The sequence below is a fragment of the Mustela putorius genome, unplaced genomic scaffold, assembly GCF_011764305.1.
Source record: "Mustela putorius furo isolate JIRA1106 unplaced genomic scaffold, ASM1176430v1.1 tig00000407_pilon_pilon_pilon, whole genome shotgun sequence".
NCBI lineage: Eukaryota > Metazoa > Chordata > Mammalia > Carnivora > Mustelidae > Mustela > Mustela putorius.
Window position 1 is genome coordinate 13626699 of NW_025421373.1, and position 17690 is coordinate 13644388.

Consider the following 17690-nt stretch of genomic DNA (forward strand, 5'->3'; position numbering starts at 1 on the left):
TTGAATGCCTCTTTGCCCTCATGTTGAATTACTGATTTCAAAATCTTAACCAGTCAATCCCCACGCCTGTGAGTGGAAGGAGATTTCCTTCCTCTAAAACTCAATGGGATTCCCACCTAGTGGAAGGCAGCCAGGCCCCTTTGCCTTCCCTCTTTGTCTTGGGAGTGCTGAAGGCATGGGTGCTGACAAGGTGGCACCACTTTTGTGAGATGGGAGGGGATGGCATGACCGGAGAAGATGGGTTACTAACTCCTGGGAAAATAAAAATTCCCACTCGATGGCTGTTACACCAGGAAAATGTTTCTGTTCCTAAGTTTTTTCCTTCCTTGTACTTCTCCTTTGATGTTGCAAGATGTTTCAGATGTTGCTAACAGCTCTTATGGTGAAAGAGCTGGGGGAGGAGCGACATTGAATGTGTCAGGTCTGATGAGGGTGTTGCTGGTGGCCTTGCCTCATGGCCCCCTTCCACTAGGTGGGAATCCCACTGGGTTTTAGAGGAAGGAAATCTTCGACTCACAGGCTTGGAGATTGGCTAGCTAAGTAAGGCTTTGAGATCAGTTAGTAAATCAAACAGAATGAACTTTTGGATGACTCCATTTCTAAACTGTTTTCAAAATGTCTTACTCCTGATGGTCAGTCTACCTGGAAAGTTGTTAAGAATTCTCAGGCCCCACCCCAGACCTGCTGAAACAGAAACTGGGGGGGGGGGGGGTAGTGTTGCAGGTACGTGTATCAATTAGCAGGCACTCCAGGTGACTGATGCACATCAGTATTGAGAACTGTTGTTCTAAAGATGCTCCTCTTTCCCAATAAAATGACACCCTAGCTTCTCTAAGAAATGGGTGTCTACTTGGTGTGGCCCAATGCAGAAGACATAATTTAATTTAAAAAATATTCCTTCACAATTCTCTAATGATTTTATTTTCCCCTCATCACATGCTTCAGCTCAAAAGCTTCAGGATGCACTTTAGCCGAGGCAAGGAGACTTGTTTTTCCTAAGAGTATGGAACTCCAGAAGTTTACTAACTGCCTTACATGAGGGAATTTCCACTTCTTTTCAATCATCCTTACTGTGATGCTTATTACTGTGGTGTGTTTCTGGGCATAAGACGATGGAACTCTTCTCTCCTTACCTTATTTTCTCCATGACAATTGTCATCATAAAAAATATTATATATTTATATGCTTATTTTTTGTATGTCTTCCTCCACATGACTGTGAGCTTCATGAAGGCAAGGGATTTTGTCTTTTTATTCACCGTTAATTCCCCGGCATCTTAAACAGTACTTGGCACATTGTAGACATTCAGAATTATCTGCTGAATGAGTGCATGAAGGAAGGCTGGGTTTCAAGAATGTGTTTTACAAGTTGTACGTTTCTGTTTATTTATTAATTGAAGACAATTATGGTTTTTGTTCTCAATTCTATTTCTGAGAATGTTTAATACTACAGGCTTCATAAGGTCCTCAGAAGTCCCATCATTTTAGTGCAACAAGAACAGAAGAATTTACTGGGTTAATGTGAAAGTTGTTATCTGGGTGTACACTACAGAACATCATGGATTAAAACTGGATGGGAAAGGCTAAGGCAAGGTGAATAATTGTATGAAAATAACACAAAAGAATTGATGTCTAAGCTCTGGGCACACCAGTCTGCTGTTTGTAGAAGGATGCCCTTTTGTAGGGATTATTTTTAGAGAGTAAATCTGTTTATCAGTAATTGCTTTAGGCTGAACACCTCCCAGGATACAGTATTTCCATTTTTCTGTTGGCACATCGTACAGCTCCTACTTCGCAGATGTTCACTGTTTTCTCATTCGTTGATGATCCTATTCTGACACAGTAGAGGTGGCTTCCACCCTTGAAGCACTGAGGAGGCAACAGGCAGACACATTTGGAAGTGGAAGCTGAAACGAGAGGGAGATAGTATGACTCACCACAGACTTTGGGGTTTGATTTTACCTCGTTTGTTCCCAGAGCAGCAGGCACTTTGGTGACAATGTATTAGAAAGCTGGAAAAAAAGGCAATGATCCAAAAGACCCAACTGTGCTCTAATGGAGTCATCTGGTTGGAAGAGACCAGAATGCACTAGTAAGCCAGTAAGATTCAGGAGTTGGGCTGTTTCTGGCACCTCCTTCCCACTCACTGCCCACATCCAGTTGATCGCTACATCCTGTCAATCCATTTTGACGATGTCTTCTGTCTCTCTTCGCTGTTATTTCTCATTGGCACCACCCAAGAACATTTAGTTAACTTCTGTTGAGAAGGTGCTATGAACCACCTAATAAGCCAAGAGATTTACGTTCTTTATTTCATTTAATCCTCACAAAAAACATATGGATTCTATATTATCATGCTAATTCTACACACAAGCTTGTTAATGAGCTTGAGTGATTGGCTCATGGTTCCACAATTAGTAAGTGGTAGAGGCAGGTTTTAGATCATAAATGACCCATAGGCTTTAATTCTTTAACATAACTCTTACACCACAGTTACTGATTTCTTTCTAGAATATTTCTGGGTGGATGATTCTTTCATGAGGCCTGGTTTCAAAACTACCCAGTCACTTCATAATTCATATAGATCTTGCATTCATGAAATCAGTTTAAAATAATTACTTGAGATAAACTTATCAAAGCCAAGAATATTGCAAAAATTTTGAGTAAAGTGATATAGGCTCATTTATATACATGCATATTTTAATCAGAGGTCAAGGTCCTCTACACTTTGACGTCAAAATCTCTTTGCATATTGTCTTCCAGGTAGAGTAAGTCCCTCTGTGCCTCCCAACCAAGACCTCAGTGGTTGTCTAGTTTTTGTACTCTTGCCCACGCTATCCTCTTCTTTTGCTACACTGATGTGCTCCCTCCCACTTTCCTCCACATATCCAGTTTTTACAGGTCTCACTTCCTCCATGAAGCATTTCATAGTCACTTGTCCCATACCAACTAAACGTCAATTAAAATTTTAACTAAATTTAATAGTGTAAATCTGTAAGTACTATATCTGACATTTGTTAGTACTATATCTGACACTGACATGTCTTTCTCTCAAGACAGTTATAAGTGGTTTATTTGAGAGATCATTCATCTCTATGTCCCATTTACCTCTTACTGAGGTGCTCAATTAATTCAGGTTCATCAGTTGATTTCAGTTCTGAATTTTGGGTTACAGGTGTAAATATTCAAAAAGAAGTGTATTGATAGATCTGGGAAAACTCATGTTGCCAAATTATCTGAGTCAGACTGAGAATCAGTGATGATGTCATTAAGAAGTAGCTTCTTTTAGGCAGATATTGGTTCTTTCCCAATGTAAGAAAATGGGGGAAAGAAGTAGGGAGACACTCATTGACTTCCTGTCTTTGGTAGGAAACATTTCATGAAAGAGCATGCATTCTCTTGTAAGCCCTCTATCACCAGCTAGAGAAGATTCTAGTTGGGAAAGGTCTTGCTCATTGTTGTAAACAATAGGGTTTAGTGAAGGACACCTCTGGAGAGGATGTCCATTCCCCAGGCTTTTGGAAAGGCCATGGTCACCATTCCTTTAGGATGGTTATGGCTTAAATGCTCTTAGCAAGATTATCCGTAGACTACCAGCACCAAAGCCCCTTCCTACCACCTCTACTAATGCATCCTCCAACATTCAGTTCTCATGCCTACCAGCCTTATGAAACACTTCCAGGCCAGAAGATTTTTATCCTTTATCTTCAGTGTCTTTATCATACCTTGTACAGTGACGTCCACATCTTGGCTACTAAATGGATGTGTGCCGAATAGATTTTCCCCCTTCAATTAGCCAATGGTGGATATTTTTGAAATTTAGGCAAAACATCCCATGTCCATAAAAATAGGCTCCTTAAGAAGCCATTCATGTTCTAACTTTTGAAAAGTGAACTTTATGTAATTTTGAAGTTCCATTTTAAACCTTTCTTTATTTCATTTTAGAGAAGGAAAAGCATAGCAAAGTATGCAATGTATTCAAGAACACAGTTCAACCAAGAAGACCTTCAGTTCAACTCAAAATTAATAATATCCCAACTTGCCATGAGTGGATTGCTAAAAATACATTTTCATAAATGCTGTGATTTGTACAGTGATGCTCTTCTATAGTGTTACTGAACAGAATTCTTTGTGACATTGACTTTTCCCCACCAATTGAAGAAGACTGACCCAGGCAGACCATATCTTTAGATGGAAAAATGCTTTCAGTACTCTGATGGTGTATAAAACTAAAGAATCTTTTAAATGGCTTAAATTTCTCATTACAAAATATCCATGTATTAGTTTGACTATCCCAGGACATTCTCTTAACTTGAGCAATATTGATTAAATATTCAAACTTTTCTTGTTCTTTTTTTAGACAAACTCAGACTCCTGGAGACTGTAGGATTTAGATATATGTACAGTGAAGAGCTAATAGAAAAAGCAGATTTTGATGAAATTGTAAGCCAGATATTATTTGTTACTCTGACAGATCTGAAAAGAATAATTTGTGGAAAATAGAAAAAAAATTCATTACTATACAGGGTTCCATGAAAATCTTTTCTTCATGATAAGTATGGAAGAAGGGAAGCTCACACTAAGCACATCCTCAAATACCAGTTCCCCTATTGTAGCACAGATAGAGGGACCATTTTAATCCTGTTTCCTTTAATCTTCAGTGTGCATTCCTGACAGTAATGTTCCTATGCTACCATTTTCAAAGAAAAAGGTTATATTTTAAATATAAAATGATATTACATAATACTTTCAGTACTTTTCTACCATAAGTTATCATCTATGAGAGATATGTCAGTTGGGTAATGGTGTTAGTCTGGCAATGAAAAATGAGTAGTAGTGTTTAGCTACAAGATGATTTGATACTGATCAAAATTGGGCAACTTACAGAAAGTAGAAACATAATACCACTTCCTGAGTATCAAATTGACAGAGAAATAAAGGAGTAAAAACTCCAAGCATTGGTAAATGTATGGAAGGCAGTCTTAATTATATCTTGTAGGTAGGAATATAATATGGTAAAAACATTTCTGGAAAGCAAGTTGATACATAGTACCAACAAAGACTTTATATTCGGAAGTCATGTTTACCTAGGAATTTCATTTTCTAAGGTATATCCTGAGGAAATAATCTTAAAGATTTATCTGTGATAGATTGGTCTATTATAGCACCGTTTATAACAGCAAAATATTGGGAAGGATCTAGACACTTAAGATTAGTTAAATAAATTATAGAATGTCCATATAGGTTTTGGCAGACATTGAAAATTATGTTACAAAATAATATATAATGACGTGAAAATAGTTTCATGATATATTAAGTGAAAAACAGCAATATATAAAATAAGATGTAAAGGGTGATACTTTAAAAAAAAAATGCAATGTAATCAGGGCCATCCCTGAGATTTATAAGGCCCTGGGGAATTTTTTATTTTTATTTTATTTTTTGTGAAATGCCTCTCTGTATAAATAAGAACAATCACTCTAATTTAGAGGGTCAGCACCATACCAGCAGTCCAATCTCAAGCAGTCTTGACAAATACCCTGCTGGTTGGTGGCTCACCAGGCTGCTTTCTGGAAATGATGTTCTAGCTCTGAGCCACAGATGGCTCTACAGGCATGAGTCCCAGAGCTCCTTGGAGCAGCTGGTTGACCTCATGCATGGTGAGAGAGAAGCAGAATGTCAGAGAATGTTCCACAAGGGAGAAACAGTGCCTGAGCCCATGAGCCAACCCCATCTGGGCCCAGAGTGTCCTACCTGTTTAACACCTTGGCTAGTCCCAAGCACTTTAGGAGGACTTATAAAAATTTGAAGAAGATGCTTCTGGCAATTAGTATCCACGAGGAATTTGGTCTAGGCTCAGGGTCCTCTGGCTATGTTGTCCCAGCCAGTCCCAGATGCCAGAAGAAAACTTAGACAATTCTGATGAAAGCTTTCCAAAGCTGGGGGTAGGGAATGGTGCCTGAAGCATGAGACTGGGACAAGTGATTTTCTACGGGAGTCTAAGGGTAGTACTGATTGTATATGCAATGAACAGTAATTAGGAAGATTCACCCTAAAACTATGAAAGTGGCTATTTCTAACAGTGGGTGGGTTATGTTTTTTTCTTTCTTTCTATTTAAATCACTTTATAATTTTTTTTTACAATGTAAAGGAGTTATTTTTGATTAAGGAAAAGTTTTTGTTTTGTTTTTAAAAAGAGTATAAATGCAAATAAGATGAACTAGTTGCAGGGCACCTGGGTGGCTCAGTGGGTTAAAGCCTCTGCCTTCAGCTCAGGTCATGATCCTAGGGTCCTGGGATGGAGCCCCGCATCCGGCTCTCTGCTCGGCGGGGAGCCTGCTTCCCCCTCTCTCTCTGCCTGCCTTTCTACCTACTTGTGATCTCTCTCTGTCAAATAAATAAATAAATAAATAAATAATCTTTAAAAAAAAGATGAACTAGTTGAGATGAAGATTATGTGTGAGCCTTTCTAGGACGTGGTCACTACTGGAGCTCACCTGAACATTTTTCCCAGTCGTAGCAGGTGTCATAGCCACAGGATTCTTTCTTCGTGCTATTGGTTGAAAGTCTTCTCCTTTCAAGACCCCATTCTAGCTGTGGACCATCTTGGCAGGAACCAATATGTAGAAAATGGAGTTGTTGATTATTTAAACACTTCTCGGCCAAAAACTTACAAGAAGATGAAGTAAAGTAACGGCTGGTGTCTGTATCAAACACGCAGACATCTTCTGAATAATGGCTGCCCAAGAGAGGAAAGCAAACATTCGCATATGAAGATTAGAAAAAAAGAGATGGCAGGCAGCCAATATAATATGTAGACTCACCACCCAGTTTTCTTCCCCAATGCTCCCCCCCCATCCCCAGCCTCTCTCTGTTTGGTTCTTCGTCTCATCTGGCGTGCCCTATGATTCATCCTTCTAACGTTTCATCTTTATCTTGGTGTTCCTCCCAATTGTCTTCAAATCAAAGTCTGAATTCTTCAATTCTGGTCTTCAAGATCTTCAAATTGAGGATCTTGACTCAATTGGAGTCAATTTGACTCCAATTAACTTTCTACAACTTGACTCCGATTAACTTTCCTTTCTAGAATTGTATTGTTTTCCTTCCTGATCGCTATCACCTGACAATTGTATTGATCATTTTTGAAAATGATAAGATTACTTCTCCTTTATTGGCATCCCATGCTCTGTTCCATCAGCATTGCATTGTCTTTCTTCTGTGCCTCTCTGTGTCCAGTTCAATTACTGGCTGCACTTCTGCACTTGGAAGCTAACCCTGACCAATCTGGCTCATATATTCTGGATTGCCTCAGAACTCCATAACACTCAGTATTTGGAAACCATATATATATATATATATATATATATATATATATATATATATATATAGACATAAAAGCTCATGCCCTCAATTGCAGTACAAACACACTTACAAATATATATATGTAAAATATATATATATATATATATATATTTGAGTGCAAAAAATAAATATAAAATTTATTAAAACACCCACAATATTTTAAAGATACCAGGAGTAATACAGGTCACAAACCCAGTTGTTTATAATAAAATACAAATCAAAAATACTTGCAATTTCTAGGCACCCTAAATTAAATTTACTGAAACACTGGGGGAGAAGGGAGGGTAAGGAGGGGTAGCTCAGGAGGCAAACCAATAAAGTGGGAGGAAAAAATACTAACAAAAAGGTAAAAATTATACAGAATAAAATCATCAGCATAAATTTACTGTACTAAGAATATCTACAGTTTAATAATACACATCCTATTGCCTTGAGACATTGCAAAAATCTACCATTCATCCATCAACCCCAGATAAACTTCATTTCAAGTAGCCACAGTTACAAAGTCAAGACAAAACATTCAAGTATGGTTGTTAAGTTCACCTCCATTGGAAGCCAAGTAACCAAACAGGAATTCAAAGAGAGAAGAAATAAAACACATCAAAAAGCTATAGGGGTTCTAGATTAAGTCTAATGCATTAATATGCCACAATGTGACCTGCCCTTATTTCTTTTTATAATTAGAATATGCAAAAAGGAAATGACATCACTCCTGTTTTTCTCCTCCTTTTACCCCTCAAAGGGGGGGAAAAAAAAAAAAGGTACTGGAATCAAGAAAATTTTGGATGTTCAAATGAGCCAAATAGTATTTTTTCAATCTCCATGTGTATAGTGATGAATTTTCCCTGAATGACGACGGGTAGTCAAAATGAGAAGAGCATAAATGACACCACTTATTTATATATATAATATATATTATAAATATATATATTTAAAATATATATATATTTGCAAGTGTGTTTGTACTGCAATTGAGGGCATGAGCTTTTATGTCATTCCCGGGGTAACTTGCTTAATCTTCCTAAGTAGATGCTGGGTCTTCCTCCCGAAACCTAGCCAGTGGCCACAGTCCTCCTTTTGTTGAGAGGATAAGAGCTTCTTGATTACTGTAAATTTGAGTTTCTTCTTGGATGTCAGTTTTAGAGTCCACAATCAGGGCATCAGTGTGTAAATTGATCTCCAGGAATAAAGGCCACTCACTCTCTGTGCACAGAGAACTTAAGCTGTGGGGCCAGTCACTTCTCACAAATACCTTCAATGCTGTGTAAAGGAGAGCTGAGGACTACAGAAAGAGGCTAGAGAGGTAAGGAAGAGCTGAAATTCTGACAGTTCCAGAGGATGGTTTGTGTTCTCCCAACTTGGTATTGCAAAGATTAAGACAGAAGCTTCCCCTGCATTACATGGGCAATATGAGGGTTGCATGTACTCCCCAGGAGGCCATCTGCTGGATGAGGAAGACTCCACCAGCAAGAAGCTACACGGTGGGCCATTTCTGGTGAAAATTGGGGGGGCAGGTAGAGAGGACAACCTTTGTGCTGAATTCTATTTGTGGCATTATATGCAAAAATACCCTAGAGTGTTCCTAAATAAATAAGAAATCCCTGTAAGTGTTCGTTCACCAGCATGGAGGAACATGAGAGCTACTTAGTGTTAAAAGTGAAGGATAACACCTGGGCACAGTCTATTGGCTTACTATCCCAATGTTCAGTCTTTCTCCTCCTCAGTCATTTGACTGTAACTTTGTTCATAGGGCCTATGCATCCAGCCAAAGTACTGTACTTCACAGCCTCCCCTGCAAGTTCATGTGGCCATATGAATAAGTGAAGTTTAATGAGGTAGAAGTGAGTGATGGGTGTTCCAAGAATTCTCCTTAAAAAGAGGGAAAATGTCCATTTTTGGTATTCTCCCTTCCTGCTTCTACAGAGCGATCTCTGACCATGAAATAACTTTTAGGGCGACGGTAGAACCAGAGCTGGAATGAGCCTCAGTCTTACTGGCAACGAGAGAGTTGTCATACTAGCCCTAGAATGCCTACCTCTGCATTTATTTTGTGAGATAGAGAAACAAAATTTATCTTCAGCTAACATTGTTTTGAATTAAACTCAGCTGAAAGTAACCCTTAAATTAAGAAGCTCCCTTGACTCTCCTTAGTTTGTTCATGTAAAGAAAAGGCAGTTAGGGGTGACTGGCTGGTAAGTGACTCTTGATCTCGAGGTTGTGAGTTCAAACCCCACAGTGGGTGTAGAGATTACTTTAAAAAAAAGATAAGGCAATTGTAACAACAAAAAGGAGATAGTCATCTAGTCATGGCAGTCAGAGGGAGATGTATCATTTTCTCTCTTCATTCTTTCTACCCCAGCTTGAAAAAATAAACTGACAAAGGGGTGTGTTTATCTGTGAAGTCTGTATTCATGCCACTGTCTCTATTCTAAGCTTTTGGAGTCACAACCTTGCCCCATGCTTAGAAGCAAGAGGAAGATTTTGAGAATAATTGAGTCTGAAACCCATTATGGACAGGAATGAGTCTTCATAAACAAAACTGCAAATTTCTTCATAAACAAATGCCACACAAACTTAGGGAATGGGCTGAGAGATAATTAAGAAAGCTTGCTACCAGTGGGGAAGAAATCAACACAGCAGAGGGGGTATCAGTTATGTGAAAAATTAATATGTTTCATGTTTGTGCTTCAAGAAGCTCAGCTCCTCTATCGAGCTGGTTACACTAGACTGGTTTTCCCATTTTCCAAATACAGTCCATAGAGTATCTCTCACCCACAGTCTTCTTCTGGAGATATGCAAATGCACTCAGATCCCACCTGTTTTTGTCCTAGTTGACAATGGCCCTTTAATTTTGTCAAAGAATCTGAAACAAAAGAAAAGAGGTAAAGAGCTGTGCACCGCATGGATTCCAAATGATAAGTTTGGACGTAGGAGGGGAGGCAGTGGTGAAAAGTTCTCTCTTATCACCTATAGTAAGGGTATTCATTTTGCCTTTTTCCAAATATGTTCTCATGAAATATCCTGTCTGAAAGGTCCTTTCTAGCTCTCATGAGCCGTCTTTTTCCCAGCCTGAAGTTGCTATAAAGTTCATGGAACTGAAGAAAATGGAATTGGTGAAATTTCTGTTCATTTGTTCTTAAAATACTTCCTGTCTTAGCGCTGTGTTAAGTTCTGGAAAATAGTGGATTGAGTACAATTTCATACAGAGTCTATGCTCACAGAGCTTAGAGTTTTGTGAGGGCAGACTGACATTAATCAAACACACGAATACAAATAGAATTGCTCATGTTATTCATGCTAGTAGAGAGAAAGCACATAATCAAGAAATCTGATGTCATGAGGAAGGTTAGGACTGGCAAAATGGAAAGACGAAAGGGAAAGTGTTCGCGGCTGAGGAACCATCAGGCATGGAATGTCGAAAGAGAGGCAGCAAGTGAATTTCCTGGAACTGTGAGAAGGCCTGTGTGGTTTTAGTGCAGAAAAACAAAAGCATGGAACAAGATGAGGCCAGAGAGGTAAGTGCGTGTCAGGCTGTGTGGGGGCTTACAAGGCTTTTGAAAGATTTTTGCTTCAAACAATGACCAGTCTTCGGTGGGGGTTAAACAGGGGGTCCCATGACAAAATCAGGTCTGGATTCTGAAAAAGGAATTAATTCTGGCTTCTGTTTGGAGAATGAATTTGAAGAGGCATGGTGACAGAGAAGGTAGACAATCTACGAGATGATTATAGTAGTTCAGGTGAAAGAGGATGGTAATTTGGACCAAAATGTTGAGTTGGAAATGAAGAGAAGTAGATAAGCCTGGGACATATTTAGCAGGTTAAATGGATGAAATTGCATATCGTGGACAAGCTGTGTGAGCTGCAAAGTATGATTCTTAGGTTTCTGGCTTGCATTAGACAATAGGCTTTGGTGCTTTAACTGAAATAGAAAATATTATAGGATGCTTAGTTTTGGGGGGCACCTGGGTGGCTCAGTGGGTTAAGCCTCTACCTTCAGCTCAGGTCATGATCTCAGAGTCCCCACATCAGGCTCTCTGCTCAGCAGGAAGTCAGCTTCCCCCTCTCTCTGCCTGCCTCTCTGCCTACTTGTGATCTCTCTCTCTGTCAAATAAATAAATAAAACCTTTAAAAAAAAGATGCTTAGTTTTAGGGAGGGAAGGGTAATGACTCAAGAGTTCTTATCTGCAAATGTTAAATTTGTGGTGTCTTTATTTTTTAAAAAGATTTTATTTATTTGAGAGAAAGAGAGAGAGCATAAACAAGGGGACCAGCAGGCAGAGGAAGAAACAGGCTACTTGCTGTGCAAGGAGCACATTGTGGGACTTGATCCCAGGATCCTGGGATCATTACCAGAGCCACCCAAGCATTCTTAAATTTACGGTGTCTTTTAGACACTCAAACAAACTATATCAAAATAGGTACATAAAATATATGTATTTTAAATGTATCTATTAACATGTGGCCATTTGGGTTTAAGCTCAGTGGAGAAGTCTGTGCTAATGAAATAAATTTGTTATTATTGTTCTTTGGGGAATCATTGAAGCCATATGTATGGGTATGATTCCCCAGCAGGAAAAAGTAGCATAAGGGGGAGAGGACAGATATGAGCCTTGAGGAACTCCAGCATTTAATGTCCAAGCACAGGCGGGAGGCTGCCAAAAACAGAGAGCACCAGCCAGAGAGGCAGAAGCCAAAAAGATGGTGTTGTATATTGGGAGCCACGGAAAGAAAAGGAATGTCAACACTGTTGGATGTTCCTAAGAGGTCAAAGGAGATGAGGATCAAAATAATATCCATCACTTTTAGTGATGGTGGTGACAATGGTGAAAATGGTTCTTTTGGGGGTAATGTCTCGAAAGTCAGATTTTCTTCTAAGAAGAATCCATGGAGAAATGCAACTCCAAATGCAGGTGTTTATCCCTGCATGATATTCTAGGCACTAGCATGTGATGGCGGGGGAAAAAAGATAAAAAGAATGAAAACAGAAGTTTTTTTGCATGAATGTAAAGGACACTGTGAAAACATAGTTTAATCATAAATAATCATAGTAATGGGTTTATACATAAAGACCATGATAGGTGCTTTGTAGAAAGGGAACATGGTTCCAGAGACCATATAATAAGAGACCTCAACTGAGAAATACAAGGAACAATCCACAAATAAATGAGGCTTGATCTAAGACAAGCAACTGAACAGTATGTATGTGAGCAATGGGCGTTAAAGCAGAGGGAGTAACACTTGGGTGTATTATATGAAGGGGAAGTCTTGGTTGTCTTGGCTTACATGAAGGGCCATCCAGAGAACCTTTAGACTAGTTGAACTCGACCTAGAGTTGACTTTCTGAGCCTATTGCATGAAACAAACTTCCCAGAACTGAATTTGACTAATCCACAGAACCACAATGGCTTCTGGAAACAAGTAATCATCAAAGGATGGCAGTAGGCAGCTATAGCTAGATATTCTGCCATATTAAATGATGGAATAGGAGACCAAGCTCACAGATAGCCATTTTACACTACGAGGCAGAAGGTTTGATGAGGGAAGGAGGTTTATGCTAGAGGCAAAAGTAAAGATTTTAAGAATCAATAGGTATTCTTCATAGCAATGAATTTCATTATTTCCCACTCTCATTCTCTGTCAGGAACCTTATTCCTTCTGGTGAAATCTGGCCCATAACTTTACTGAACATGGGGACCTACCACTGCTGGGAAGGTCTCAGATATTGAGCTTTTCCATTGACATGGGATTATTTTTCTTTGTTGTAGAAGCTATACCTCTCTGCCCTTCGGAAATAAGTCCACACTTAGGTCAGGGAAGGACTCTGAGCTGTACATCGTTTCCAAAGAGAATCAACTTTCAAGCACTTGGCACTACTGATTCAAAGTTGTCATTGATCACACGCAAGGAGTCCGACCCCTCAGTGTATCAGGTGGAAGTCAGAACCAGCTGTCAGCTGCCCATACTGCGCCGCACACTTTGTGAAGGATGTGGAATGGAGAACATTGTGATCTTTGGAGGGTTGGCATTGGGGGGATCTTTGGGAGTGTCAGTTTCTCAGAGGAAGAAAAAGTAACTGTGAAGGCATGTACTATCTCATTTCCTCAGGAAGCCAAACCCTTTTCACGTTGAAATAATTAAAAAATCTTTTCCTAACCAAGGATGGCCTGAAAGCCTCTTTGTCTCACAGTTCCTCGCACATTGAAAGGAAAGTGTTCAACTTTATTGATTTTCTCTCTCTCTCTCTGACTTCCCTCATTGATCTTTTTGCCAGGGTTGCTGGAAAGAGAATGTATGAGATAGGATGTTTATTGACTTTATCTGGATGTAGAAAAGTTCATTCTCTCAGATTGGATTATAATTTCAATTTCTTCTCCAAATGCATCATAGGAGTGTGTGTGTGTGTGTGTGTGTGTGTGTGTGTGTGTGTGTGATAGTGCTGCTGTTTGTAGAGAGAAGATACTACCTAAGACGCCAAGAGGATCTTAACCATCTGAAACCTGTGGTTCCCTCTTGTATGCGTGATCAGGAGTCAAGTGAAATCCAGCCATAATGTCAACTTGAAGTTCTCACAAATTTCTGTGATATCTCTTTATCAATAGTGTTAAGGTTATTTTAATAGGTTAACTTTTCCCCTTTCATTCACACATTAGGATAGCCTGAAGAAGGTATGGAAGGCCAGATGGCAGTGAGCTTGGGGAAGGAATACCTCTGTTGGTCAGTTCCCGTTGACCCAAATTGCCCAACCTTGGCAATGGCCCAAGCAAAATGGGCCTGATCATACCAGATCTCAGATACATCTTCCAGGATTCATTCATTCTTTCTTTTATTTTTTTTAAAGATCTTATTTATGTTTTGACAGACAGAGATCACAAGTAGACAGAGGCAGGCAGACAGAGAGGATGAAGCAGACTCCCTGCTGAGCAGAAAGCCCGACGTGGGGCTCGATCCCAGGACCCCAGGATCATGACCTGAGCTGAAGGCAGAGGCTTTAGCCCACTGAGCCACCCAGGTGCCCCCAGGATTCTTTTAATAAAATGAGACATGTTTCAAAAAAGCTTGCTGAAAAAGTTGGAAAATATGAATTATTAGAAGCCCTTAACCACTTTTCCAAGTTACTGCTCACCAGACTATTTTCTCCTGCCCCTCCATGACAGTTGCCTGATAAATGAACTTCCCAGTTTGTAGGCTCCTCTGGTTAGAGTAGGCAGTTAGATAGTAATGAGCAGGGCAGGGACGGAGCAGAAAGGCACCTGCTAAGCATCAAAGGGGGGTTGAGGCCACCTGTTGTGGTGAGGAAATCTTAGGCCAACAGCAAGCTGAGGTTATGTGGTGACTTTTCCCTCATTATACCATTTACGCTGTAGTTTTGAAAGATCCTTGCCCCTAACTAAAATCACCATGGCGCTCTGCTCAATCCAAATAAAGATTGGTATGTGGATTCCTGGAAAAAAAGCAGGCTTCCACCCAGAAGTGGAACTACCTCAATGAACATTCCTCCCCTAATTACTCAAAATACAACACAAGCTTGTAAACAGACTACTCTATGTATATATTGATAGATAGATACAGATGTAGATAAATTTAAAAGCTTTCTCTAGTTAATTTGTTTCAAAAGTGCCTTTAAGTTTTTTCCTCTCTCCAAAACAATGGTTCTCAACTCTGCATGGATCTGGCTAGTTGGAAGAGATTTTAAATAAACACCAAATACCAGGCCCTCTGCAGCTCAGTGACATCAGAATCATGGGATGGGACCTAAGCAGAGGTGATTTTTTTTTTTTAAAGATTTTATTTATTTATTTGACAGACAGAGACCACAAGCAGGCAGAGAGGCAGGCAGAGAGAGAAGGGGGAAGCAGGCTTCTTGCTGAGCAGAGAGCCCGATGTGGGGCTCGATCCCAGGATCCTGAGATCATGACCCAAGCTGAAGGCAGAGGCTTAACCCACTGAGCCACCCAGGCGCCCCAGCAGAGGTGATTTTTAAAAGAAGTGCCCCATCTGGAGTTAAAAAAAACACACATTGTTTTAGAGGAATTGATATGAGATAACATAGACAATGCATTAGGTATTTGTTTTATTTGAGGAAGAAGTCTTGGAACTCATATCAGAAGACCCTTTAGAAAATAAGATCTTGGTCCTACTTTGATAAATCAGTGAATAATCCTGCATTTATATATTTTAAATGAAAACAAAATGCTTAGGTAATTAAAAAGTAGTATGCATTACTTTTTTATGGCTCTCCACTTTAAGCACATTTTCATTAATTCTGATTTTGTTAGGGTGCTTGGGTGGCTCAGTCAGTTCAGCATCTGCCTTTGGCTCAGGTCATGATCCGAGGGTCCTGGGATGGAGCCCTGCATGGGACTCACTGCTCAGTGGAAGCCTGCCTCCCCCTCTCTGTCTGCCACTCCCCTTGCTTGTTCTCTCTCTCTCTCTCTCTGTCAAATAAATAAATAAAATCTTTTAAAAAATTCTGATTTTGTTAGATGTTAAATTCAAAAACTGAAGCATTCGATTGGAGAAGAACATTGACCTCACTCTCTAAAGTCTGAAGATATCTACCCAACTAATAACTTTCATTTTCTGCCTGTCTTCATTATGACACAGGTTGAAATATGAAACCCAGCCCATTGGGGAAACTTCTACTTTCCCTTCCCAAAACACACTCAGGAAATAGCCCCACTGTGGATGCTATACAACCACTCTGGGGAAGGGGGCATCTTAGCAGACCCCAGACCCCTGAGCTGCTACTCACCTTCTTCACAGGTGAGTGAGTCTGAAATGTGCGGTGTCCAGGAACCCTCACTGCATGTGTACCTTGATGGCCCAGCAACAACAAAACCTTTGGGGCACGTTAGCTCAATGGAATCGCCAATTTCATAAAATTTCTGAAATGGTGAGATCGTCAGACCTTCTTGCGCGACTGGCTTGAGGCACTGTGTCTCTGCAGGCAGAGAAACATTTCAGATTTGCTTAGTGAAGCAGAACACTGAACAAATGTAAGCAGATTTTAGGCAGCCCAAGAGGTGATTTTAATGCTACTTATTGCTTGGGTGCAGCTTTAAGGCCGTGTTTTGATCAGAAATGTGGGGTTCCGGGGGTGGGCAAAGGATCCCACCTTGAGAGACTTCTCCCCTGAGCCACTCCCTTTAGCTCCATCATCTGAGGTTCCCTTGCTAAGGATGTGGCTCCAGAAACTTTCCACTTTCATTACATTATTGGGACTTTTCCTTTTAAAACATACTTTTTCCCTTCTTCTCCATAGCAGGGGTTCCCAAAAGCAAGTCACCACAGTGTGGATGACCAGAGGCAGACGTCCTAATAGACACTGGTCTCAACTCTCCTTCGTGGGGCTCCCTAGTAACTCTTTGGGGTTCCTACTTGAGCCTTCTAGAAATCTTATTTTGACTTTACTGTAGCCTACAAATGGGCAGGCTTCTTCCTCTCTTCCTTAATAAAGGATGCGAACATGCTCCAAGGAGAAATCTGCATGTCACATAAAATCCCATTTCTGATACATAAGGAATGTAAGTATCATCTTCCTGGGACTCATCAATTTGCATTAATTGGGGCATCAAGCAAGGTCCTGAGGTCTGAGGTTCGAAGTAGGTAGCGGACTTTCAGGATTTCTTTGCTAAGCACATGCTTTGTAGTCCTGCGTCTAGGAGGCTAAGATACAGCAGCCTGAGAACTGAAATAGGAAGACATCTTGAAATTGAATTTTACCAAATGAATCCTCTTTTCTGCTTCGCTAGACCTTTTTACCAGAGTTACGTAAAATCGTACGAAGTAGTGATCTGAGGGTGTGATTTTGCTCTAGGTGTATGGGACACATTCATTCTTTAGAGTAGTCATGCAGAAAGTCTGCCTGTGTCTCACGTTGGCATTCCACGTCTCCTCGCCTCCACGTCCTGTCTGGTAAACATCTGAAGTACTGGTAGCCCACAGTTGTGAATCCAGTAAAGCAGGAGATTTCCACATCTTCCCCAACTGCGTACAGTTTCTTCTCATTCTAGAATTAACACAGAAGCCATAAATTATCAATGCCACGAACTCTAAATACCTCGGGGGTAGTCCTGGATTTTTTCCATTCCCTCACTCCTGATGTCCTCAGTCACAGTCCTCTCAGTTTCTACTTCTAAACATCTCTCAAAGCTCCTCCTTTTCCTTTGCCACCATCACTGTCTTTGATCATGGAATTTATGATCTCTTACAAGGACAACCTTCTAACTGGGCCTTCTTCTAAGCCACCTTCCATATTGCTGCTCTAAATATATATATATATATATATATATTTTTTTTTTCTTAGAAACTTCCTCCCCACTGGATATA

At 40.1% G+C, this 17690-nt stretch overlaps 1 protein-coding gene across 1 annotated transcript in view; it reads right to left on the minus strand.

Annotated features, from left to right (window-relative positions):
• Positions 1-1359: 1359 nt before the first annotated feature.
• The window catches only part of C6 (complement C6), a 60876-nt gene continuing 44545 nt past the window's right edge, over positions 1360-17690 (minus strand). The window contains exons 15-19 of the mRNA XM_045079511.1: positions 17238-17370; positions 16114-16302; positions 10134-10224; positions 6497-6738; positions 1360-1906 (exon numbers count right to left, since the gene is read on the minus strand). Of these exons, the coding sequence (XP_044935446.1) occupies positions 1725-1906; positions 6497-6738; positions 10134-10224; positions 16114-16302; positions 17238-17370 (837 nt within the window). The 3' untranslated portion in view covers positions 1360-1724. The remainder of the gene's footprint in view (positions 1907-6496; positions 6739-10133; positions 10225-16113; positions 16303-17237; positions 17371-17690) is intronic.